The sequence below is a fragment of the Vanellus vanellus genome, assembly GCF_965231255.1.
Source record: "Vanellus vanellus genome assembly, chromosome: 1".
In the NCBI taxonomy this organism is placed as follows: Eukaryota; Metazoa; Chordata; class Aves; order Charadriiformes; family Charadriidae; genus Vanellus; species Vanellus vanellus.
In genome coordinates, this window is record NC_138905.1 from 54,381,000 (window position 1) to 54,408,097 (window position 27,098).

The 27,098-nt window shown below is 49.4% G+C and overlaps 1 protein-coding gene across 1 annotated transcript; it reads left to right on the forward strand.

Annotated features, from left to right (window-relative positions):
- Nucleotides 1-3,573: 3,573 nt before the first annotated feature.
- On the forward strand, nucleotides 3,574-26,240 carry LOC309676768 (solute carrier family 23 member 1-like; the record flags this gene model as incomplete). The annotated part of the gene is made up of 12 exons (XM_082489397.1): nucleotides 3,574-3,627; nucleotides 7,601-7,750; nucleotides 9,033-9,190; nucleotides 13,526-13,685; nucleotides 15,046-15,227; nucleotides 18,824-18,944; nucleotides 19,277-19,433; nucleotides 19,631-19,884; nucleotides 23,078-23,242; nucleotides 23,598-23,706; nucleotides 24,689-24,784; nucleotides 25,972-26,240. 12 exons carry the CDS (start codon nucleotides 3,574-3,576, stop codon nucleotides 26,238-26,240), a joined length of 1,875 nt encoding a protein of 624 aa, XP_082345523.1.
- Nucleotides 26,241-27,098: the final 858 nt, after the last annotated feature.

Sequence of the window (27,098 nt, forward strand, 5' to 3'; positions counted from 1 at the left end):
CGAGCCTGAGCAACAGTGCTGCCTGTGCCTTCTCCTGCTGTGGCTTACAAGCTGGCCCCACCACCACCAACGGCTGGGGGACAGCGGGAAGGGCCAAGGGCAGTGCCCTCTGCCCCCTCCCTGCTGCCAGATGTGTCCCGCTGCTAAACAGCTGGGAGCTGAGCACGTGCCGCAAGCGTGGCCTTCAGCGTGGGGCCGGCGGCGGTAAGTCTTGTCACATGTGCCGGGGAATGAATGGGCTCAGCAAGAGCCCAGGGACACAATAACCACGCTTGAGTTCGTGCTCAAAATGCCCAGTAGGTGACATGGATTATTGCTCTGCTAATGCTCTTAAGAGCTATTCCAGGGCCCGAGGGAGATAAAGGGGCTTATTATTGCAAAATCAATATCCTGCTTGGGGTGGGGGGAGGTGGGATTTCAACGTCGTTCCCTGCACCCTGATGTCTGGTGGCAACTGTCTGTTCAGAGCCGAGGAGCCGGGCACTGGGCTGTGTGGGCAGAGGCAGGGGATGACCCTGAGCTCAGGCGAGGAACGTGTCCGTGCCCCGGCTTGGCGAGCCCTTTCCTTGCGGGAAAGGCAAGAAGGAAGGGGGAGCTAGCAGGGTAGCCAGTGGGGCCAAGGGGCTGCAGCTCTCCCAGCCCCATGGTCTTGGCTGGGTGCTCCCACCTTCCCAGCAGATCACCTGTAGGTGATCTCCTTCAAGGTCTGCTCCTCCACCACAGCAGTCTGCAAGGCAAAGCTCAGCTGATGGCTTTCAGAGCTGGCTCAAAGGTCTCTCACACCTGCAGTCAGGTGTGACCGTCCTCCTGATTTTGGCACAGGCCCCATCAGCTCTGCTGTTCATTACTGTGCTGCTTTGACACCAAAAAGCACAAGCCCTGGAGAAGAACAAGCGCTTTTCTTCTTCCTCGTGGCACAAGGATGTCTGGAGGAGGGTCCCCGGAGGAGGGCAGGTAGATGAACTGCAAGGGTAACCTGAAAAGGCTACGTGTTGCTCTGCCTTGTGGGGTCTTGATGACAGCGTACCCAAGGTTTTGGCCCACTCAAGGACTGGGTATGGTGGGTAGGTGCAGACCTGCATGGAGGAGCACTCATCCCGTGGGACTGACAAGCTCCCCTGACAGCGGTGGGATCCGGGACCTGCACCTGGGGCAGGGCTGTGGTGTGGCTGGATGAACAGCGACGGGAGGAAAGAAGAAGGGACTGAGTCAGGGGAGACTTGCTGGGAGAGCTGGGCGACTGCAGAGGTCCTGCGGGAAAAGAGCCGGGGAAGCTTATGCATTGCACCCACCTCGGTGGGTGTTGCTGTCTGACTACAGCTTGCGCAGTTTCCCTGGGACACTTGCTTTTGCTTACACAGGGAACTGGTGACAGGAACGTAGGTGTGTGCCTCGGTGCCTCAGTGGTCTTTATATCTCAGGTCCTTCGGATGAGAAAAGGCAACTGAGAGACGTGGGAGGGGGAAAGGCAAGTGCATTGTTGGCCTGTCAGTGTTTTTTGAGAAAAGGGATTGTTGTTACTTCTTCTTTTTCTTCTTCTTCTTCTTATTATTATTATTTTGTTCTTCTCACCCTGTTCACTTAAGACCCTTTGCCTGGGCACTTTCACATGCCAGTCTAGATGACACAGGCATTGTCGCGCACCTTTGCCTTTGGGTTGTTACACAAGTTTATACCACCAAAGAGAAGAAGAAACTCTGATTACTGAATGCCCAGGTCTCATTTGAAAACAAGGTTATGGCAGGACTGAGGAGTCATTGAAGAGCTGCTGGGCTGAAATTAAGAGGTGGAGGACTTTTCTGATGGGAGGTCTCGTAAAAGTCTACTGGGAAGACAGACTAGCCCCAGAGGAATACCGTGCTGTGGCTTGGCAAAAGAATTCACAATGAGAGAGAGAGTGAGGCACAGAGAGTGGCTAATTCACGGAGTGGAGGTAATGGAGGATATCAAAATGGACAGATTTAGATGGCTGCTCAGAGAACTGCGCTGTATCCGTCAAGAAATGCAAGCAGGAATGTACCTTCAAAAAAGGAAGGGAAAAAATCCAATGCTCCTTTTCTAAGAGCCTTGCAGTGGTGCATCCTCACTGGTATTGCTTAACGGACACCGCCGATATATCCAATGAAACAGTAAATTTGCAATGAACTGCAGCCATACAGTGCACTGGATAAGAAGAGATGAGTAAGTCTGTACAACAGGGAGGGTTGTGCTGTTCCCTCCGCAGTGGGGATTGGTAAAGTCAAGGGCAAAAGCGTCCAGGGTAGTTTGACCAGGGAAAGAGTCCTCGTTTAGAGCTTGCAGAAGAAAGTGGTCTCATGCCAAGATCAGTGGGGCTGGAAATGCAGTATAAATACTGGAGATGCCTATATAATGTGAGTTCAGCTAGGAGATCTGGCAAAGCCATGAGCATCTGGTGATTTTGATACCTTAAGATTTGGGCGTCCAGCAGCTCATAGCTTCACTGATGATGTTTAGGAGAAAGTTGTCTCAACTTGTAATGCAGTCCTGGTCTGAAGAGAAGATCTAAGAATACCAAAGCTCTACAGGAGAAATAGGGACCAGAGTTTCTGTTACACTGCTTCTTGAGTGGAAACCAGGAGGTGTACCCAGTGGGTGGTCACTATGAAGGCGATAGTATGCCCCTCTCCGCAGGAGCTCTCTGCAGCTGGTCTGGGAAGTTCACTGCCTCGGGAAGCCATTAAATAAATTATATAGATAGTTAATCTGAGGAGGGCTGGGGTGGGGTGGCTAGAACAGCTCGATGGAGCGTTAACACTGTTTGCTACTTATTATGAGAAGGGTAACTCTGCTTCGGGCCATCTGATGATCACCATTCAGCTAGGACCCTTAGCTGCATGGAGATAATCGGATGGCCTGAAGTAGTCCTTTTTCATTCTTATGTCTTTTATACCTCCCTGGTGTCATGTTCTGATGACTTGATTACTGGTTCCTGCCTTAAATAGGTTCCCAGTAAAATCCTCATTCTTTTCATGTTGTAATAGGATTATCATACAAGATGATGACGTTTGTACCTAAGCCAGAATACACAGCAGTTTACATGCGGAATAAGTGAAACCATCTAGAAACTGAATTTCCTAAAGATCAGCACAAAGCTCTTCAAACAGGCCCAACCCACAAAGAAAATGCAAGTTCTGTTGAATCAATAACGAAGCAACAAGTTTCAAGGCTGTGCCAGGAAAACAGGGAAATGTCTCGCCTCTCTGATACCTCCTCACATCCTTACCTACGGAGGAAGGTTTTTCTGCCATCAGTTACTGAGTCACTCAGCCCTGGGAAGGGCTGCTTTCCAGTTTGGTTTGAATGCCGGTCCTCTAATCAGCTGGAGAAAAGGAGTCACTTATATAAGCCAAGGGAAAGGAAATTCTTCGGCGACACGGCTCACGTGAATAGCTAGGACTGAGTGCTGGTTTGACTCCTGAAGTCCAGCTTCTGCATCTTCTCACCCCATTTACTTCAGGGCTGTGTTGACTGGGACACGTGGCAATTTGGGAGGCTTTCCTCTTCTTACCGGTCTTCCTTTTTCAAGGCAGTCGGTGAAGGCAAGTGGAAGGCATGACCCCCTCGTCAGACAAAGAGCTCAACGGGCTAGATAACCCCGGCTTCGTGGTGAGTCTGCTCCTCTCTGAAGGGTAATTCTTGCATAAACGGTTGGGACCCCTGTGACAGGAGGAGAAAGGGAAAGCCGAGGGGCTCGGACTGGCTGCAAGAAGGCTGGTGTGTGGTAAACATCTGTCTCGGCTCATTTATCGGCAATAATCCGAGGAATGATTTCCTCACTGCAGCCTGCTGCTGCTGCAGGCTCAGCGTACTTTCTGCTCTCTGGTGCCCTTTTCACTTCTTTTCTCTCCATTATTTCTAAAATGACAGCGTGGATGAATGGCAGTGCAAGCGTACCTGCACTCAGCAGAAAGCAAGCTCGTGGCTCCTTGTGGCTGTGTCCCCGGGCAGAGCATTTTATGTATTAATTAGTAAAACTGCAATAGAAATTTAGCCTAGCGGAGAGTGTGTTTCTTTGTCTTCCGCATTTATTTCTCATGGGGTAAATTGGCAGAGAGGTGGGGGAAAAAGGTGTTGGAGAGTTGACAGGGGAGAGCAGCCGGTAGGGTCAGAGCAGGGTGGTAAAAGCTGTAAAGGATGTGTGAGTTCAGGGGTGTGCAGTGCCCTGGAAACGCTGCGGGCTGTAACAGCCACAGGGCAAGGGCCTGGGGCACGGCACCCCCTTCCTGCCACACGGCAGGGGTCACCTCCATCAGAGACTAGAAGAGCTGCTTATGGTCTGACAGCAGGTGTGAGAGTGGAGTCCTGACACCGTCTTTGTACCACGGTACAGGTCACCCACTTGGGGAACCTTGGAGGAGGCGTTTAGCCTCTTGGTGCCCAGGTCTCCCATTTCTCAGATAACCCTTGGTGCGCTCGCTGCGAGGAGGGGGGGTGATGTGCCAGCTGCAGGCAGAGCCGCGGGGAGGTGCTCAGGGCAATGAGAAGTTTTCTTTCACTATTAATGGTCTCTGTTTCTACCTGTTCTGCCATAATGCAGATCAGGCTTGTGACCTCCTCTGGTTGGAATCACCCCAAAGGAGGTAGAAGACAGAAGTCTTTTACCTGTGGTTTCGGACAACCTTCCTGATGCACTTATTTAAGATGCTGTTGAGGGCTCTGCTGCTTTGTCTGGAGACTGAGGCACACGGAGGTCATCCTGGTCCCCTGGGTTTGTGGGAGCAGCTGGGCTGAGAACCACCAGCAGTGGTTCCCTGTTCCCACTCTGGGCGGCTCCTGCCTTGTCCTCCTGCCAGCATCTCAGCATCACAGAGTGGCTGAGGTTGGAAGGGACCTCTGGAGGTCAACTTGTCCAATCCCCCTGCTCAAGCAAGGTCACCTAGACCCAGTTGCCCATGATTGTGTTTAGACAGTTTTTGAATACCTCTAAGAATGGAGACTCCAGAACCTCCCTGAGCAACCTGTACAGTACTTCGTCACCCTCACAGTGAAAAAGTGTTTCCTGATGCTAAGACAGGAACTGTGTTTCAATTTGAGCTCATTGCTTCTGGTCCTTTCTCATCCTGTTATCTCAATTCCATCCTTCTCCCGCTGAACCCTGCTCGCTCCTCTCCAGCTCCTGGAGAGGTTCAGGCATTCATGTGATGGTCATGTGGGGCTGTTACTGGCACAGGCTCTGCCTGGCTGGAATACACCTCCTGGTTAACATGGGAAAAGTTGCAATGCAAGGAAAGGATCTTACTGCTGTCCTGGTTTAGGATTCATCTGCCTGTGGTATTATTCAGGAGTATCTGCCCCAAATAACTCCATGCATGGGCAGTCTTAAGTACCTTGCTGTACATTTGTTAATCCGCGGTTCAGGCTTTCTCGTTCTGAAATGAAAATGTCTCCACGGGGAGTTATTCAGGAACGCCTTTTGCTCTTGAAGTTCATGCCTGACTTCAGTTTGAATTAACTCTGCCTTCACCTATCTATTTTGAAGTATCTGTAATGTTCCCAGTCTGCCTAGGCTGGATAAATACATTGTGTTTAAAAGGTATTACATAGCACGTTTTCAACAGCGTGATCTAAAATGGGACTTCGGAGACTCAGCTGTGAGAATGGAAACCTGGAGGTTTCAGGCAAGTGAAGAAGTCCTTCAGGATTAATCTGCCACACCTGCAAAATTTACAGCTGAATGTAACATGAATGTTACATCCCTACTCCCTGACCACAGCATTAGCTGTTCTGGGCTCCTTGGTTCAAGAAGGACAGGGAACTGCTGGAGAGGGTACAGCAAAGGGCTACAAAGATGATCAGGGGACTGGAGCATCTTTCTTATGAGGAAAGGCTGAGGGACTTGGGTCTTTTTAGTCTGGAGAAAAGAAGACTAAGGAGGGATCTTATCAATACTTAAAGGGAGGGTGTCTGGTAGATGGGAACAGTCTTTTTTCAGTGCTGCCCCATGATAGGACAAGAGGTAAAGGGCACAAACTTAAACATAGGAAGTTCCATCTTAACATGAGGAGGAACTTCTTTACTTTGAGGGTGGCAGAGCACTGGAACGGGCTGCCCAGAGAGGTTGTGGAGTCTCCCACTCTGGAGACATTCAAAACCTGCCTGGACTCCTTCCTGTGCTGCAGATGACCCTGCTCTGGCAGGGGGTTGGACTAGATGATCTCCAGAGGTCCCTTCCAACCCTGACCATTCTGTGATTCTGTTTGTCTTCCATTGGTAGGTAGGCCATGAGTGTTATTGCAGCCACCTTGCTTTGCTGGGCATTTTAGTGTTCTCAGGTTCCAGCAGGTCTTGGACAATAAAAAAGATAAATAGAAGTTTGGTGCTGACAAACTTGTTGAGCTTCTCATGACAGCAGATTTGTGTCCCTGCCTGATGGAGCAGGGCATCCTGGCCCAGAAAAGCCCTCTGCTGCCAGCGTGCCGAGGACTCACTGGCTAGAGAAAGGTCAATGAAACACATGGTTTGGGATCTTAATTAGCTTTTGCATTTGGCTGAAAATGTTATGGCTTCCCAGGCAGCATCCCTCTACCACATGCATGTGTACACACAGGTGGGATGTGCATGTGTGTGTGTGCGTGTTTGTGCGTGTGCACACATGGGGTGTCCGTGTGCTCAGGCAATGTGTGTGGGTGCGCGTGTGTGTGTGTGTGTGTGCTTGAGGTCAGGGTGGGTTGGAAGGAGGAACGGTCAACCAAGGCGATTTACTTAGCTTAAAAACTGTGGCAACTGAAGCAAAGCAATATTTTGCTTTCCTTGGCAAAACGCATCTTCGTATAAATAAACTCTGCAAGGCGTACAGCTCCCTGGGGAGCCCTGGGGAGGGGATCCGAGCCTTCCTGGGGAGCTATTTCAGACCCCACCACCTTCCTGGGGCATCCCTCCGGGTGCCATTCCCCATGGCAGGTGGCTGAGATGGGACAGCACTGCAGTAGCTCTCTCGTCTCTGCTTTGAAATGGACGCTGGGCTTCCCCACCCACTGATGTCCCTGTGTTTCACCCTGTTCCTCCGTAGGAGCGAGGTTTTCCAGTAAGACAAAGGGCAGGTGTGTTTATCGAGGCAGAACGTTTCTAAGGGTGAGTGTAAGGAGATTGGAAAGAGAAAACAGAGAAATGAAACAGAAAACATGCTTCTACTCTGTAATTAGTGGCGGCCAAGTTATTCTGGCATATTTTATCAAAAGTGCTGTTTGGGTGGGACAGCCAGGAGGGACAGAGACCAGGGGACAGTGCAGCTTTCACCAACTAACCCACTGCACACTCTTTCTTGCTTCTGGTTGCAGTTTCTCCATCCTTAGTTAGATAGTAGTGGTACTAACACACTTTGTCCAGATGTCCCTTTGAGGCTGAGAGACCCTCTCATGTTTCTTCTAGTCTAGATACACACGTCCATATAAACATTTTCCATAGGTGTTTTTACCTCCTTTTTAATATACCCCTTTGCTCTTCACTTTTTATCCTGCCCTTGTTGAAAGCTACGTATGAGGTATTCCTGCAAGACATGGAGTGCAGCTACAAGAGAGGCGGCTGCTGGGTGCCTGCAGGGCCGGGCTGTGGCTAATGAAGGGTCTCTCCTGTTTGCCAGGGTGAAGATGGGAGCCACTACTGCTCCTTGCCGGATCGCACTGCCCGGGACTCAGAGGGAGGCGGGGGCACTGGCCACGGCAGCAGCAAGCTTGCCTACACCGTCACGGATGTGCCCCCCTGGTACCTGTGCATCCTGCTGGGCATTCAGGTGGGACGGAGGAGCAGGTGGAGGCTGGGGGTGGGTGCAAGTTTAATGGTTAATGTGGTTAAAGGATGAATTTGGGAGGGCTTCACCTTCTCTGGGCATGAATGGAGCTGTAGAGCTAGATCTCGGTGAACTCAAGTCCTTCCCACCACCTCCTGAGCACTGACTGTTACCCTCCTGCCCACAGCTACACGGTGCCCCTTGAAGTGCAAATGGGGAGGCAGAGTCACAGGGCTGGGGAATCAATAAGAACAGGTTGGATACCTCGGCTAAAGGTAGCCAAATGTCTAAGGGCTTCTGAACTTCTGCCTTCCCATGGCAATAAAAACTAAGCAGAAGGGCCAACGCTGCTTTGGCTGGTGTCAGTGCCCAGGTGTGTTGAGAGACCCAATGCCACACTGGGTATGCAGCCTCAGGGAAGAGAGACCTCACAGTGATTAAGGTAACGATGGACTGCGCTTGGAGCTTGGTGGGTGTTTTGTACTTTGTTTCCTTAAACAGTCATCTCAGATTTAGAGTGTATTAAACCAAGGTTTCCTAAACACAACTGCATCATGATTTTAATAAAACACGACTCTAATGAGCACAGTGAGTTCCTGAGTGCCACCAGTCCCACCACTGCAGTCCTGTGCTCTGAGGTGAAAAATAACAACTAAGGTTAATATTTAAAGCAAAAATAACTTTTAAAAATTATTTTCACCTTTAGCAATCAACCGAAGGCCACTGTAGAAATACGTCTGTGGCTTCTGAAAAATGCAATGCTTAATTTTTCCATTCTTTGGCATCCATTTTTTATGGTTATCTGTAATTGCACTGTGTGAGAAAAGCTACTGATAGCAAAGAATGGGTGGCTCCAATTTGCCAACTTTTTATGTTATCCTTTGTGGTGCAAATGAGATGGTCTGAAACATTTGCACTCACTATGCCTGATCGACCTCTCCCCCTACCTCACTATGTCCCTTCCTTCCTGGAAGAGTAGCCCTGACAGCTTTGTCTGCAGGTACTGGGGATAAACTGGTGTGTCTGACAGTCGCCTGGGGAATCCAGATCACTGTCTTTGTGCATGGAAAGCAGGAGAAGCTTGTGGAGGTGCATTGCAGTTCTTGTAGGTGCTTTGGAACAGCCCCTAACAGAGCACTGAAGTTGCCAAAAAAGAGAATGGGTAATACTAGGGCTGCCCAAACACACATCTATGAGTTACTTTTAGATTTCCCTCAACAACATGGTAATAATATACAGCCAGTTCTGTGTCCTTCTTCACCCAGTCTTTCTCTGTGGCTCCTAGCATTTCCTGACAGCCATGGGAGGTCTCGTAGCCATCCCGCTGATCCTCTCCAAAGAGCTTTGCCTCCAGCACGACCTCCTCACCCAGAGCCACCTGATCAGCACCATCTTCTTTGTCTCAGGGATTTGCACCCTGCTGCAAGTCCTCTTTGGAGTCAGGTAAGCCAAATGCAAGAAATGGGACACAGGACAAAACAGTTTGTAGATGCATTTACTACACACTCGGCCACCAGTCTGCTGTAGAGTTTATCTATCAGTGAGGGTCACTTGCTACCTTTGGGCAATCAGGGCACATGCCAAAGCATCCTGAAATCACTGTAGGTGATAACTTTGCAGGGCTACCTCGCCGTTCTGAATTTTGCATCTCCTGGTACTGGATGCACTTTTGTTTGGGCTTATAAGAAATCTGTCCTACAAAAATAATAAAGCATTGAAACATGTAGTAAGCAAGTATCCACTTGCTCCTTATGCCAGCAGTCCTCCAGATGAGGCAAGACCTATCTGATCTGGGCCCAGGACGAAGGGAGCACAGAGCCTGTAGGAAGCTCCGAGGCAGGGGATAATTGGGAAAAATTGGAGCCCATCTGCCACCCCTTAGGGACTCACGGAGGAGCTCTGCAGTATATCCTGTTAAGCGCTACCACTTCCCACGCTCTGGGATTCGTGGCACAATCTGAATGTAAGCAAAGGTAAGTAAGGTAAATCCTCCGTGCTGCTGAGCCATTGAAGAGCAGGTGGTGAGGAGGTGAGCGTGGAGTTCCCATTCACTACCCAGAAAATTAAGTACTTAATCACAGAATCATAGAATGGTTAGAGTTGGAAGGGGTTTTAAAGATCATCTGGTTCCAACCGCCCTGCCATGGGCAGGGACACCTTCCACTGGACCAGGTTGCTTAGAGTCCCATCCAGCCTGGCCTTGAACACTTCTGGGGATGGGGCATCCACAACTTCTCTGGGCAACCTGTTCCAGTGTCTCACAACCCTCAGAGTAAAGAATTTCTTCCTAACATCTAATCTAAATCTACCCTCTTTCAGTTTAAAACCATTGCCCCTCGTCCTATCACTACACTCCCTGATAAAGAGTCCCTCCCCATCTTTCCTGTAGGCCCTCTTTAGGTACTGGAAGGCCGCTATAAGGTCTCCCCAGAGCCTTCTCTTCTCCAGGCTGATAATAAGAGACATTACTACAAGCACTCCCCCTTGCCACAAAGACCCTGTATCTTTGCTGGCCTTGCAAAATTTCTTTTATTCCACTTGTCATAATTCTGGGCTGCCTCTCTCTCTCCACGGGCTGTTTTTTGCCTCCAATATGGTGGGAACCCACGTTTACCTTTGAAACAAAGGCAAAAATCACACATTAATTGGCTTCTGAATACGAGGGACCTTGTTAAAACTCTTTTACCATCGAATCACTTGCCAACTGCTAGCTCCACAAAATGTTTTTACTACTACTGTTTCTTTCCCTGGTGCAGCTTTTCCACCTCTGTCTGTCTTAAAAAGTGGCTGTAGGCAGACCTCTCCCCGGTGGGTGCTCCCCTTGTCCTACATTGCTACAGGATTAGTGGAGGAGGGGGGACACCCTGGCCATGAAAAAGAGAGAATCTGGTTCTTCTCAGTTTGGTTAAATTCAGGCTGGGGTACACGGCTGTGGCTGTGGCTGCTGGTTCGATTCAGGCTGGAGTCCTCCCAGGCAACCCCCAAACGCCTCGGTGAATACCTGAGAGCTGTGACGTCCCCTGCTCGCTGTTAGTTGGGGGTGAAAGAGCAGTGGGGAACCTCTCCCATGGCCGAATAGCTAAATGAGGAACAACAAATCAAATTAAATGGTAAGGAGTTGTTCCCGTAGGATAAGCTTGAATGGCTTTTGCTGTGCTGAGGACGCAATTGCCTTGTTGCTGGCCCCAACTATAAGGCGTTGAGGACATTCCTGGTGGAAAGGTGGGACTCAGCCTGTGGTGCGGCCAGAGGCAAATCAAGCCTGAGTAGACAGTTAGAAGCAGATTATTTCTTTTTTCTCCCTTTACTGATTTCTGAAACTCTGTAGTAGTTGATAACTGTAAGTCACCAAGACAGCCAGGAAAGTGGTAAATACAAGTTGGAGGGGATGATTTTTGCTGAGGAGCCCTCAGCAAAGCGCTCTGCACTGTTCCCAGTGTGAGCATTTAAGAAAGACTAATTCAGAGGAGAAGAGCTGTGGAGATGGTCTGTTAATGTGGCATGGGGAGGAGACCGTTCATCTTACAGAGGTTGGCCCAGTTAGCCCAGCAAAGCAGCAGCTCAGAGGGGTACGGCTGCAGCCTGCAACTAGTCTGGGAGATAAATGGGGGGGATGAGGCAGGGAGAAACCATTTTGGCTAAAAGACAATGTTGGCACATGAACAAACAGATGGGAACTGGCCACAGGAATGGGGAGGTTCCCACCAAGAGCCAGTGTGGTTCGGGAGCAGCCCTCCAGAAACAGTAGCCAAGGCAGAAGCCCAACCCGCTGCAACCCGCAGGTCGGTTGTGTTACACAGCATGAAAAAGCAAAGATGGGTCTCAGATGGTCACTGGACAGAGTATCCAAGAGGGTCCCGAGGGGAGACACTTGCCATTATGGTGAGCCCCCCTTAGCAGATGCTTGGACATCGTGTAGTGATGATCAGAGCATAACTTTTCCTTCCTTAAACCTGCAGCTTTCCCTGGAAAGAGCTCAGCATGCCCTGTAGGCATTGCTTCGGCACTCCAGTTTGCTCTGAGCCCGCTCATGCCAGCACCGGCTGTGAAATAGCTTGAAGGCCAATGCAGCGGGAGCTATAAATCTATTGTTAATTCAACAGTGGTGGCACTGGGCCTTCTCTGTTTCTTTTTGTTTGTTTGTTTGTTTTTTTGCCTTGCCCAGCAAAATCCTTTGAAGGCTGCAACTTGTTTGGCTGAGCACCGTAAATGAGTGTCTCCACGGATGACTGATAGTCAAATATAACTTGCTGGAAAAGCACTGACTTCTTCAGTTGTGCATGGCATGAGTAATTGCAGTGGTATAAATATTTGTTTTAGGTGACAGAGATGTGGTGCTGTTACAGCTCTTATTTTCCAGTGCTTTCCAAGAGAATGTTAGAAATGCCTCTGGTTCAGGGAAATCCATGCCGAAGCACTCACCTGGCTCGCTGCCCTGCTGCTTTTCTGAGCAGGCACCGTGAAAGTTCCCGGTGCAAGTAGAGGTTGCTTTGGGAGCTGCTTCCAGGGGCGATTCCTAAATGGAGGAAGCTGAAGTACCTCAGAGGTTTCCCTCAGCTTGTTCAGAGCTGCTGTGCCAGCCTGCGCCCTCAGGTAGCTTTGGGTTTTTCAAGCCCACTAGAGGAACAGCCAGAACAGCTTGCACTGCTATGGGGGCTTAATGCCTGTGGTGGCTTCCATTCTGTTCTGTTTCCATTTCTCCCTGCGTGGAAGGAGAAGAGGCTGGTGTAGCTCACAGGAGCACCGGCTCCACTGTACAAAGCTCCGTATGAAGCCAGTGCTGAGCGCTTCTGGAGGTGGAGCTCCTTGCTAGCCTGAGGGGTTTCCAGAGTGAGGGTTGTGGGGGTGTTACCTAACAAAAAATGGCTAAGTTTCTAACTATGAGACAACAGTTGGAGAGCTGAGGTCTCGCCCAGCCAGCGTGCTCAGCCCTGTCCATGCAGGTCTCCTTTCCAGTGTCGGTGGAAACAGAGCAGAGTCAATAGCTTTAAAAAACTGTACTAAAAGCCAAGTTACATTTCCCACTGCCCTCAGCCTGAGGATGGTTGTGACATGGGGAGTACCCAGTGCATCTCTTTGTGTTTCACTCTGAGGGTGGTGAGGCACTGGAACAGGTTGCCCAGAAAAGTTGTGGATGTCCCATCCCTGGAGGTGTTTAAGGCCAGGCTGGACGGGGCTTTGAGCAACCTGGTCTAGTGGGAGGTGTCCCTGCCCATGGCAGGGGGGTTGGAACTAGATGATCTTCAAGGTGCCTTCCAACCTAAACCATTCTATAATTCTATGATTCATGAGCAGGTTGTGAAGAAAATGAAGGCAGCTGAATGGGACAGAGCAAGCAACTGGATATTGGCTAGATTTGGGCCTAGGTCAGTGCTGAGCTTTCCTTAAGTCTTGTCATCTTTCTTCCTTGGTCTTCTCCCCTCCTCCAGCTTTTTCTTTTGGTTGTTGTTTTGCTATGTGCAGCTCCATGGTCTCATCACGCCTTAGGAGGACTACTTTTTCCTTAATGTGGGGTAGCAGAGTTTGACTCCAGCACCGATGAGCCTCTCCACTGGCAGTGTTTGAATCTGAGATCTTCCCCCTGGGTATGTTGCTCTTGACTGCAATGGGCAGCGACGCCCACCCATGGTCAGTAATGGAGACCTGCCAGAACATTCTGAAAGATACTGCCAGAGGCCATGTGCAGACCGATTTTTAAATTTGTTTCACTTTCCTTTCACTCACCCCTATGGAGTTAGGTTTCTAGCATTCTTGCTCATCCCTCTGCTCTCCTTCCAGGTTGCCTATTATTCAAGGAGGCACTTTTGCGTTCCTGACCCCAACCCTGGCCATGCTGTCTCTCCCCAAGTGGAAGTGCCCTGCCTGGACGCAGAATGCTACCTTGGTGAATGCTTCTTCACCAGAGTTCATCGAAGTCTGGCAGACGCGGATGCGAGAGGTATATTACATTTTCAGTGGCACCTGCTCTGTATCAGGGCTATTTGCTTTCAGAAAAGCACCTGACCATGGCAGGGCCATCAGCGCTGGAGAACCCACCATCCCCAATGGACCTTGGCCCTCACCCTGTTGCAGCTTCCTGAGCATCTAATCTCCATTAGGAAATCAGATGCTTCGCTGCTGCTGAACAGGGAAGGCGCAGACCTCAGGGGATCTTTGGTCCCTGCAAAGTCTCCACTGGTCCAACCAGATCCCTTCTCTGTGAAGCATGGTTAGCCTTGAGGGAGGAAGGGAGGGAAGATGTTTCCAAGGAAAGGACCCTGTCTAAGCACAGGAAACCTAGTAAAAAGATATGCAAGGGCAGAACTTACTGTAAATATTAAAGAAAAGTGCATTCTTAGGTAGACAGAAGAGAGGAAGAAAGGTCAGGGTTCTCGCTGCCTTGTTCTACATCTATTGCCTTATCAGAGTAAGTGGCTAAATTTGCCCGAGTTGATCCATTCGTTTGGGTGCTTTGCAAAACACCTGGGAAGCATTGCAAGCTCACGAAGGATTCACTGTGCAGCACAGGCTGCCTTTCCTACTCGTACATGTAAACCTATCACAAGGGCACTGTTGCCTTCTCCTTTCAGGCTGGGTGCTTCACCCCGGCCCCTGCGTTTCTCTTTCTTCCCTTTGGAGCCCAGGGAGGGAAAGTGCTCAGCACCACAGAGGTCCCAGCCTGGGTTTATCACCAAATCTGTGAAGGCAGAGAGCAGCCTCTCCCCTGAGTCCCTTTCCTGGACCTGGCGTGAACAGCAAATGTCGTTTCAGGATGTAATTGCTGGCTACTTAGCAGTGGTTGTCAAACATAGGAAAGTTCAGGGTGATACATGAGTCCCCGGAGGGAAACCGATACTCAGAAAAAAACAGAGGCTGTAATGACCCACTTGCCCTACCAGTGTGCTGAAGTGCCCCAAGCCCTTCCCAGATGGGAGATGAGTGGAGACCATGGCCCTGCTCCCCTAGGGCAAGAGCTTTTCCCCTGCGTTTTGGGGTAGCAGGAAGAGAAGATGCAGGGAAGCTGATGCATGCGTGGGAGACCTGAGAGGACAGGGAGGAGGGGGTCTGTAGAACAGAATTAGCTCTGGTGAGGACTAAATCCATCAGCCAAGGGGGAAGTTGGTGTGCTGGTACTTTGGTGGTCCTTCCCCATGTGTAATGCTCAGCTGAGCTTTGCTGTAGTCAACGGGAAGCCTCTGTGCTAGTCCATCGCTGGAGGCTGAGCTTGGCTCTCACACTGGTTTTGCACTGTCTTATTAAGAAGAAGCTCAACAGCTGGAGCTCCGTTCAACCTCTGTTCTCTCCCTCCATTTTTCCAGGTGCAAGGAGCTATCATTGTAGCTTCCTGCTTTCAAATCTTCGTTGGATTTTCTGGCCTGATCGGATTTCTGATGAGGTTCATCGGCCCCCTGACGATTGCCCCCACCATCACCTTGGTTGCTCTACCTCTCTTTAACTCGGCCGGGGACAACGCTGGGCAGCACTGGGGCATAGCATTCATGTAAGCCTCACTTCCCTGTGGGAAAGCTGAGCGTACACAACCTGCCTACCTCTAATATGAAACCAAGCGTCGCAGTCTGTAGCAGGGTTCCCCTGGGTTCCAGGTGTTATTTGTTGAGCACTAACATGCAGCAGGCTTGTGCAAGGCAGCAGCGTGGCATAGTTTCGACCCCTCCAGGAGGTTAGAGCCCTCAGCAACAAAGCAAAACCCCAAAATAAGTTAAAAGATCTGATTTTTGTGAAAATCCAAAGTTCATAAGTAGAGAACAAATCTTTCCTGTGTGGTTTCTGGGGGCAGCCTCCGTCACAGTTGTCTACACACACTGTCTTACACACCCATTATTTACGTTAAAGAGACATTCCTAAAATGACAAAGTTGAGCACTCAGAGTTAGGTATTCCTCAAGTTAAAATAGCTGGTGCTTTATGTGTTGTTTTCACATGAGGAGGAATTGTTTTCTCCACAGAGAACCCCTGCACATGTTGCTTTGCAGCACTGAGAGCTCTTTCAAGGATATTTGTGTGCGTGCCCTTGTCCGTGACTGTACGAGTGTGCTTGGTGGCAGAATTTCTTTGCCATTTCAGAAATTGATTAAAAAAGTAGAAATGCCACTGCACGGTTCCCCGGCAGATGTGTCACCTTCAGATCCCTAATTCAGACTTCAGCTTGGGATAACATGCAACAAGAGTAGGTTGTTGTCCTCTCTGTGCGCTCCCATCAGTTTGCTGGTGCTTTCAGAGCTGCCTTTGGAGACTCAGGGGCCGGGCTTGACTGCAGCCCTGGGAAGGCAGCATGCTGTTGTGGCGACATGCTCCAGTCCACTTCTCTCTTGTTCTCATCTCTTTGCTGCACTTGCCCTCCCATACCCCAAAAGCCACCTCTCTTCTCCACCCCCGGTTTCTCCCTTAACTGGTCTCTTCCACCAGCACCCTGCAGGATCCCAAACCCTGCCTGCAACCCAGCTTTCCTTTCACCATTGTTTTGGCCACCACATCTCCGGCTTGTAGTCCTGTTCTGCAGCTCTGGTGACTTCTCCTAGCCCCTTTGCTTAGCCAGTCTGAATTCTCCCTTCAAACTGTATCCTTGTCTGGACTATCTCCTTTTTCTGCCTCCTTTCTCCAGCCCCTGGTTCCTAACCTCAGACTCTCACTTGATCTCTTTGCCCAACTGTGCTGCCCAGGGAAGTGATGGAGTCACCATCCCTGGAGGTATTTAAAAAATGGGTAGATGTGGTGCTTAAAGACATGGTTTTAGTGGTGGTTTTGGCAGTGTTAGGTTGATGGTTGGACTTGGTGATCTTAGAGGTCCCTTCCAACCTAGACAATTCTATGATTAACAGCATCCCAGTCTTCCAGCCTGTGTCCCTGATCTCAACCTTGGTCACCCTTTTTGTCTGGTTCATCACTGCCCCATCTTCTACTCTTGCAAATCCCAGTCCTTTCTTTCCTCACTGAGACACCTTAGGCCCAACCTCAGAGCCCCTCAGAGCCATTGTGCTCTGAGCTGTCTCAGTTGTGTCCTCTTTTGTTGCCTTCTCCCTGCTCCATGGGTGTCATTAGGGAAAGAGGGTGAGCAGCGATGGAGGAGGTGGAAGACATGAGCCATGTGGTCTCAGCCCTGCTGTTCAGCCCCACCACATCCCAGAGCCCCCATGATGGGTGATATCCACAGTTGCCTCAAGAAATTGATCTAGCGTGTGCTCACTTGCTCCCTGGTGATGGTGCATACACAGTTCATTGCTGGGCAAGGCCTGGATGTACTCAGAAGGCTCAGAATCTTTATGGGCTGCAAATGCTAAAGCCTGAGGTGTTTCTGCTGACTGCTTGGAATCTGGGATGAATGATCATTGCTACAGACTGATCATACCTGAGCAGATTTTTGTGAGAAAGAGCAATATACTTTACCCCAAAGAACAAGTTCTACTAGATCTCAAATTTCTGCTCCGGGTCTTAAACAGGCCCTGTGACTGCTCAAGGCAAAATGACCTTCTCAATGCAGGCTATATACTATGTCTATTTCCTGAACATCACTCTTTGAAATAGGTTTGGGATATATTTTTCCAGAAATATTTGGCCTGAGGTGGATGTTTTCCATGGAAATTTTCATCCTGAATGGGTAGAGTTAGGCAGAATTATAAGCAGCTGAAAATAGCATTTGTTAATGGAATGTGTCAGACAACCTGAATAATAAGCAGTGACACCCACCCGAGATAGATGAGGGCTCTGCAGTGATTCATAAGGCTGCCGAGCACCTTTGTTAATGCAAATGCACAAAACGTGCCCTGACGCAGTCTGTCTGGGCTCTGTAGCTTTAGAAACCCCGAATGGAAACCAGTTCCTCCTCAGACTTTCTGCCTCCAGTCGTTCAGTGCTTTGAATTATGATTGATAGATAACCTTTGGCTGTATGTTGTGGTGTGTCTTTGCAGAGAGGTGAGGTTAGCGTTTCCTTTGCACTGCTGGTATTCTTCCTGCCCGTGAACATTGCACCCATAGCTCGTCACCTTTCCACGCATAGAAAACTACCAGTTTTCCCTGCATGGTCAGTGCACTTCAGCTGTTGCAATCTATTTCTCACCAAATCCTATCATCTGGGTTAATTCACTCAATGTCTACAATTTAGACTTGTTGTAGAAAAAAAGAAGCCCTTCAGAGGCCTGGTTAACATAGGAGGAAAATGTCCAAGGTGTTCTACCAGCTCAGCAATCAAGGTGGGCAGTCCCTGCCCTATCACCACATATGGCAACCTCCAGCATCATCTGGTTGCCCTTTCTGGGGGGAAGACATGTGGGGAGCAGACAGGGCCTGCTGTGAGCACACCCAGCTGTGCTGCTGTTCACAGGAGATGTGTCCTACAGGAGGGATGGTGCACCTGGTGGTCAATTCCAACAGAACAAGCCCCGGGTGTGCAGGTGAGCACCACTGCCTTGGAGGACCCCTCCGCCACGCATCCCTTGCAGTCCGGAGGGCTGTGGTCTCCCCTTCGCCGCTGGCTGGGAGGGCTCTGTGGGCACTACGTGCAGCCCCACAGTCCCACCATGGGCTTTTTCTTTCAAAACAGGAACTTGCACAGCCATATCAAATCCTCTTTCTCTTCTCCCCTGCCACTTAGGAGCTTTTTGCCACTTGCAGAGCAGCACAGGTAAACCTGAAAGCAGGAAACCAATAAATCCTGCGTTTCCAATGTATCTGAATTACACAGAGGTGCAGGGACAGTTTCCTAGACAGCTTTCCTGGACCTTGCATGTCTCTCAGTCTTTCTTTTACTCAAGCGTCATTTTTAAGCTTCCTGCAACTGTGTCATACTCACTGATGCGCTATCTGGGAGTGGGTGGGTGTCAGTCTTGAACGCAAGTCTTGAAACAAAAGGGGGAAAAAAAGCTTTTGCAAATGCAGAGGAACTGTTGGTAGAGTATGATGGAAAGCTTGTTCCACCTCAGGCTTGTGGGAGTGGGGAAGCACCCTCTGGTGCTGAGAGGCTGTTTTTTGGGGTCCTCTGGAGTCCTGGGTCCTTGGGCAGCAGGTCTTCAGTTAGTGTGGGGACATGCAGGTGGCTGGGCACCCACTTCGTCTCATGGTTTTGTTTTCCTTCTTCCTAGGACTATTGCTTGTATAGTTCTGTTCTCTCAGTACCTGAAAGATGTCCCTGTGCCGCTGCCGTCTTACCAGAGAGGAAAAAAGTGCCACTTTTCCCCGGTCTACATCTTCCAGATCTTCCCGGTACGTTGGAGTTCCCGAAGACCCGGCGATCGTGGCAGAGGGACTGGTCTCACCCCCCCTGGGCTGTCTGGGCTCTTTCCAGTCGTGTCCAGCCGAGTCTGTGCTTCCCCACACAGCCCGCGCAGCGAGGGAGCGGAGGGGAAGAAGGTGCCCATGGCCCTGACCATGGGGAGGGAGCAAAGGAGGGAGGGCCACCAGGACCCCCTGCCATCCATCTGCCTCCATTCCATGTGCAGGGAAAAGTTTGGGCAGGGAGAAACCTTGTCCCCCATAACCGTGCAGGAGACCTGGCCATACCCTAACCAGACCCCGCTGCTGCATGTGATGGGCAGGTGCTGCTGGGGCTGTCCCTGAGCTGGCTGCTCTGCTACATACTGACGGTGACCGATGTCCTCCCTACGGACCCCACCACCTACGGCCACCTGGCCCGGACGGACACCCGCGGGGACGTTTTGTCCCAGGCTCCCTGGTTTCAGCTGCCTTACCCAGGTACCACTGCCCCTCCTTTCCCCATTCCGCCTCACTGCTCCCTGCTCCAGCTCGCACCTCCGCTTATGGCTAGCTGGGGGAGATGAAATGCCAAAAATCAAGCAAACACCCAAAACCACCCTTGCTGTTCTTCCTCCCAGCAATAGATTTCAGGGCAAACGTGCCCCACCAACCTCAACTGAGCTCTTTATTCGCAGGCCAATGGGGAGTGCCAACCGTCAGCCTGGCTGGGATATTTGGCATCTTAGCCGGGGTGATCTCCTCCATGCTGGAGTCCGTGGGAGATTACTACGCCTGCGCCCGCTTGTCCGGGGCCCCGCCGCCGCCAAAGCACGCCATCAGCCGTGGGATCGGGATTGAAGGCATCGGCTGCCTCCTGGCCGGGGCCTGGGGGACGGGGAATGGGGTCACATCCTACAGCGAGAACGTGGGGGCCCTGGGCATCACCAAGGTGAGCCTTGCCGCAGTGGGGTGGCTGCGGTGCCCTGGCCCTCCCGGAGGGGTTTCCTCTAGGGGTGTATTTACAAAAGTGTGGTGCACACAGGTATGTGCTGGACCTGGAATGTGATCTTAGCCCACGTCCTGCAAGGAATGTGGCGAAAATGTGCCCTGGCACAGTAGTGACTGCCTCAAGAGCACTCTCCTTCACCACTCGTGGTCTGCATATGGGACGAGTGCGTGTTGCTGTTACTCACGGCGCCTGGGTTTGGAGAGACTAAAGAGAGTATGTTACATCTGAGCTAACCTGGAAACTTCCTGAGGAGTGTCTTTATCAAAGACTGTCTGTCTGTCTCTCTGTCTGTTTATCTGTATTCCAAAATACATTTATAAAGAGGAGAGGAGAGGAGAGGAGAGGAGAGGAGAGGAGAGGAGAGGAGAGGAGAGGAGAGGAGAGGAGAGGAGAGGAGAGGAGAGGAGAGGAGAGGAGAGGAGAGGAGAGGAGAGGAGAGGGGAGGAGAGGAGAGGGGAGGGGCAAAAGAAAAAGAAAATATTTAATAGGGCTTCAAATTTCACAATTTTTATAACCCAAGAATGGCAATGATGTGAAAGGTAGACTATTTGTTTGGGATTATAAAATGTGATTGCAAAGTTTTATGTTTTTACCTCTCTATAAAGTTTTGTGAATCCCTTGAGTACTTTATTGCTCTTATAAGGGAAAGAAACTTCCAGAGATAAGCTTGACAATCAGATCAAAGATTTTCACTAAGCTTTATGGCCAGGGGATGGGTACATCCAGCAGCCAACTGGACAACATCTTTAAATCATTGTCAAATAAGCAATGTCATGTCAGCAGAGCTGTGAGCCCGTAAACAAATGCAGAATGTGACTTATGGCTCCCACTTTTATAGTACTGCTTATTTCACTGGATTTTATAAACCTTACTCACAATAACTATTTTTCACAAATTGAAGTGTTAGTCTTTGGCCGAGGTAGCTGCTCCCAGCAGCAAGGGCTGTCTGGATGTCTGCGTGGAGTCCCGTTGTCCAGTTTAGCCTGTCACCACCTGTACCTTGTCACAATGACTTCTTTGCATACTGACCGTACGCCTGAGCCCATTCTTTCCTGACATGTAGTTTGCTGCATACATTGCACGTACAGGATGTAGCATAGCGCAGAAGTGCCCAGACTCATAATTATCAGATTACAGGACATGTTCTCCCCATGTACGCTAAGTCCTTCAGGTGGACATGCCATCCTTGCTGATTCAGGAGAGATGTTTCCCTTAGATCCCACCTCTGCTCACCTTGTTCACACTTAAGAGAGCAGAAAACACAGTCTCATCTCAGTCAACCTTAAATCAGCGTACAGACTCTGGCTGGGATAGGTGGGGATGCTGAGAGCACCAGGCAAATTTCATTTTTATGTTTTTTATATGGGAAACACGTTTTTCCCTAACAAATGGAAATGCAGAGTACCTGTTTCCTCTGCTTAAACAGAGGTGTCCAGAACCAATCTGAAACATCTTTTTTTGAGATCTCAGAAATCCACAGGGGCTGTCAGATAAGGCAAAGGAGAAGCTGCCAGAAGCTGCCAAGATGTAACATCTTAAATGGCACCAGGCACCTATGTTTATGATGCTTGATCAAGCCCAGCATGCCAGTACTGAGCTCGCATTTCCAAGAAAAGGAGGACTTTAAGGGGAGGTAAAGACCTCAGAGTCACCATATACATCGCAGGAAACCGTGCAGTTTTTTTGACCATAAAAAAGAGAAGTGATTTTCTTGTTTTCCTGGCATAATTGAAACAAACTCTAAACTAGAGGCTTTAGCAGCATATGCTCACAGTTGTGGTATCAGTGGATTAGTTAATTTGCCTTTAAGGCCAACTCCATGTACTGGGTAACGACATTTTGGCAAATTAAGAATCTGAAGCTTCATGCTAATTCTGGAACAAATAGATCTGTTGGCTTTTATTAAATTACAGTTTTGATGGTAATGGTGTCCCAAGGTTTTAAGCCAAGGAATATAAAAAGCCCACCTGAAGGCAACGCATGATTTTATTTTGAAACTCCCCACCAAATCTTTTTCATTTATCTTTCATGATCAAGTAAGACTTAAAATATTTTAAAGGGACATGTTTAAGAAATACTTAAAAAGAGACACTACTAGTTGCTGGGAATGTTTTTGTTGAAAACATTTACAAAAAGCCCTTCCTGTAAATATGACATTCTTCAGATATTTAAAGGGAGGGATTAAAATACGTAATTGAATTATAAAACGTTTTCAAAGGATTACAGAGTTTCCATGCCTAACACACGAACATTGTAAATCTTTAAGCTGTTCAAGTTTTGGTGTGGCAAGGCGTATCATGAATTGAAAGTCTAATAATTATCGCTGCTTTTCTTTTTAGTTTCCATAGTCTGTAAATGTCTCTTTCATCTCTTTGTTTGGCAGATGCTCTTTTTCTTTTCTAACAGATCTGAATGAAAGGCATGGCTTGGTGCTTCACCCCATCTTTGGTGTAGTGCCCAAACAAGAAAAGGCCGCGCTGGCTCTTCCCAGGGAAAAAAATGAGAAGAAAATGGTTTTCCTGAAGCTAGATGGGAGATGAGAGATAGGGGCAGACCAAGAGACTTCCTCACTTCTTATTAGCCATTTGTTGACCATGGAAAGGATAGATCAGATCCCAGAGCTTGGGACTGAAGCAGCCAGCTTGGCCAGCTCTGCTGTCCCAAATCTTGGTCTCCAGGGAACGGAGGAATTGGTGTGGGACACGTAGTTAAAAGCCATTTTTAGATGGCAATCCAAACCCTGGTGGGTTGACTGGGTGGTTGCAGTGCCAGCCTGTGGGGCTGCCAAGATGTTCCTAGCCTGGAGCAAGAGCAAAGCTGTCTGTGGGGATTACTGTGCTCTCAATTTAAGAATAAATTTTTTGTTTAACAGCAAACTGTTGAAGTCCTGACAACATAGGAAAGAGGATAACATCAGGTAAAATAGGTGCAGATCTGCGATTGCTCTCAGAGTGCCTTTCATGATAAATATTTACGAGTGTGCAAATGCTAATGCTTCCCGTGCAGCGCGAGCATCCCAGCTCACCGGTGGCTGCAACCCCTGCCCGGCAGGTTGGTGCCGGAGCCTGCCATCCCTCGCCTCTCTGCGCCGGTCAGTGCGTGACTGCCTCCTCTTCCTCTCCTCTTGCCCCAGGTAGGGAGTCGAATGGTGATCATTGCTGGTGCCTGCATCATGCTCCTGAGCGGCATCTTCGGGAAAGTCGGGGCGATGCTTGCCAGCATACCCACCCCCGTGATCGGAGGCATGTTCCTTGTGATGTTTGGAGTTATCACGGGAGTAGGGATTTCCAATTTGCAGGTAACAGCTGTGCGAGCGCTGTTTCATCCCCGGGGGAGGCGACTCTGGTTTCAAGTCAGGTTCTTACCAGGCTGAGGCAGACATAACCCTACTGCAGCAAATGCAAACCTTTGTGTTGGAAGTTCCTTGGGTGAAGATGAGGGCACGTACCCAGAGGGGCTAAATCGCAGAGGGCTCCCTGGTCGGGGCAGGGCTTGCTGGCACCGCAGGCAGCGGGATCACTAACGTCCCCAGCAGCACCAGGGCAGCTTCCCTCCTGCACGCAGTGTTTACATCTGAGCACGTCTCATGAACACAGAGGTAATGCACAGATTTAGGTAATTGTAAATGTAATGTATACAATTTCTCTGTGCAGTACACAGATATGAACTCCTCCAGAAACATCTTTATCTTTGGATTTTCTGTATTTGCTGGCCTCACGGTTCCCAACTGGGCAAGCAAAAATAGTACACTGCTGGAAACAGGTAAGAAATTACATCAGGAGCATTTTCTATAGCATAAAACTGAAGCAAAGACTGATCCAGAGGAATGTTTTAAAATGTAGTTTTTCCTGGCAAAACCCTGAAACCTGTGCTTTGACTGTTGCCTGTTTCTTTCTGGGAGGGCTGTTCTCTCCCTTGGCTCTGATGCACAGCTGTGGTGTGGAAATCTCTGCTCTTGATCAGTGACTGCACCTCGCCAGATTCCTGTCAGGCTTAAGGATTGCAGAGCTCGTCCTTGGGACACATTCCCAGGACGGGGCTTTGGGCAGGAGAATACTTCAGGGCTGACTTCTGATTAAGATCTCAATGAATGAGATTGCTTACATACTCATACACAGTCAAACTTTGTGCTTCCAAAACGCAAGAGGAGAATCCTCTATGAAATCCCATCAAGTTCACTTTATTGAAATTTCCAGTCCTCAACAGTTAGGCTTTCATTGTGTCTTGTGTGACCAATGACAAAGGCTGTAGTGTCTTCTCCTAAGGTGTATGTGGCATGCTGGGTGGGTTGTTGAAAGAGCGGGGCCCACAAATCACAGGCTCTGTAGAGGATCTATCAGATGCTCAGTGCCACTGAGCTTGCTCATGCCTATTATCCCTCACAGAGAAACATCACACCTGATTAACTTGTGGAGAACTCCCATGCTGTATTTCTTTGGGAGCTGAAGCTCATGCTTTTGTAGGGAACTGCTCGGTGTTATATCATGTAGGTCTTAAGGTATTTACGAGTCAATTCCTGCCCACCGGCAGCTGGGTCAGTGAATAATTATGCAGAATAAAACTGTAGGTCTGAACCTGGCAGTGAGACCAATCTCCCTTGCATTGCCAAATCTTAAGCTCTGCTTTGGGATTTGCAAGTCTTGTCTAAACAAGTGTGCCGCTTGCAGCTTCTTGGCTCCGGGTGTGTTGCTGGTCAAACACGCGTCTCTCTGCACCAATAGCCAAAGCTTTGTTTTTCTGCTAGGAATCATCCAGCTGGACCAGGTGATCCAGGTGCTTCTCACCACTGGCATGTTTGTGGGCGGACTCCTGGGGTTTATCCTTGATAACACCATTCCAGGTAGGATTTGCTGAAATGAGCTAAGCTACTAGTTTGTGCCCGCCCTAGGGTTTGTTTCCCAGTATTTTTTGTCTTCGTGACTACTGCTGTATGGGTAGGAGTTGTGCTAGCAACCGTGAAAAACCATGTGACCACTCTGCCCAGAGAGGGGTGAGGAACAGGAGACATCACCGAAATGGTCTCTGGCTGGAAAACAGCAGCTTATCAAAAACTAACTCATTTTTTAGGAACAACCCAGTCTAAGGAAAAGGTTTATTTGGGAAAAATGCCTTTTAGGGAAAATGCCTTTTAGGGAAAATGCCAGCCTAGAGCCATGTTGCTGGTTGAAAGGAGAGAGAAAGGCAACTACAAGAAGGGGAAGGAGCCAATGTATGCCTCCCTACGAGAGCTGCTAAAACTGAGGCTGAACTGGTGCCATAGCAGTGGAAAGCAGTAGGAAAGGCTGATGACCAAAGATAGGAGATAGTACCTGCAGCTGGCCCTCACAGACGGCAAAGAGCCTCTGATTTCCATCGAGGCTGGGGAGGGATGGTGTAAGAATAGGAGAGGAAACCCTCTTTTCTGCTACAGAAAAAGAGCAGGAAGGACACTCTGTTAACCAGATTCTTTTACCGTCTCAGGCTTCATGGAAAGCCAATCTCCTTTTGATTCAGTAATTTTCTTGTAGCCCTTGATCTTCAGCTCCTCCGGGCAGAATTTACAGGTGTGCTCACTCCCTTTCCCAAGAAGGACTATCCCACTGCAACAATTACAGGCACTTAGCAATTCCTTGGCTAGGGTAAACGCCCGTGGCTGACTAGTAATTGCTAGCTAAACCTTATTCCTCTACTCCACAGTATCTGGGCAGTAAACATCCAGCCTTGCTTTCCCAGCACCGTATGACCCCACCTTTGAACAGTTCTTGGGTGCCCCATGGCTTGTGAAAACCTGTCTTGGTATAGTTGATTCCTGTGGAAAGCAGCAGAGAAGACTGCTTATCTGGAAGATGTTGGAGGATGGGTATTGTCTAGAAGCTCATTTGTGAATCTTTCTAAAGAGCTTTGGAGCTAGAAAAGCTTAAGTGCAAGGGATCTGTATGTCGTGCTGGGTCTGCTGGGATTTGAGAAGTGGGTGTGAAGCACACAGGTAGTCCTACACTCGTAACACCTGCTGGTTTAAACACAATGATCTCATTTTTGCTGTTGCAGGAACACAGGAGGAGCGGGGAATCCTGGCATGGAAGAACAGCTACAGGGGAGAGGCGGACAACTCTCAGCTCATTTCCATGGTCTATGATCTTCCGTTTGGCATAGGCGCCAGACACTGCGCTGTCTCTTGGTTTCGGTATCTCCCCGCTTGCCCCAAAAGACTACCTGGTGGCAAGAGAATGGATGAACTGAAAGCTGCTGGACAGGAAAGCAGTGTTAAAGCAAGTTCAGAAAGAGACTCTGAGATAGGTGCCGATACAAGGATATAAGCTGCCCGGCCTGCAGGTTAAATCATCTCAGAAGCAGAGGTCTGAAAAGCGTGTCTGCAGCCCCCATCATTTGAACATGCGCTGGCAGCTGTCAGAGGCTGAAGCAGGAGAACGATAACTTTCTCTTTGCAGCTCTGCCCCCTGCACCACTGGTGATGTTAAGGGAGTCATTTTTCTCCTCTTTGCTCCTCCCTGCCCACCTCTAGGAAGAAAATAATCCCTCTTTGGGGGACACTAAAGCCCAAGAAATGCCTGGGAAAGATGTTCAGTTTCCTTCCTTGTGCTGAGCCTTGGGGACCCCAAGGAGCAGCCATTTAGCTGAAGCAGAGCTCTTCTTGTCCCCCATCTTGGCTGCTCAAGGGGCCACAGGAGAAGGCATCCCTGATCTGGGCCCTCTACCACATCAGGGATGCCTTGGGCTGAGGCAAATCCCCACCACCTTAAAGATCTGTAATGGCAACACTCACCCCTCTGCTTGTGGTTTACACCTCATCCTGGCCAAGGGGAAGGTGCGGGCACCTCTACGTCATGATTCGCCTCATTCCATATTCCCATAATTTTAAGTCAGTCAAATGAATGTTGTTGTAAGAGAGGCATCTAAGGTTAATGGGATGGATTGTCTTCTGAACATGCCTCTCCCACCTCAGACCACAGGGGGAATCTAGAGACCTTACTTAGGTTCTTGGCCTAGCAGAAAAATCCAGCTTCACTGAAATTAATCCCACCGGGGGTGCTGGGAGAAGTCTCAGGGGAACCAGCTTCCCCAGGGCACCAAACCCTACAAAGATGAAGGAATCATCATCAAAGGCGAAGGAGAAAACTCTTCCGCTTGCAATCTGATGCATCCCTGCTACTGCT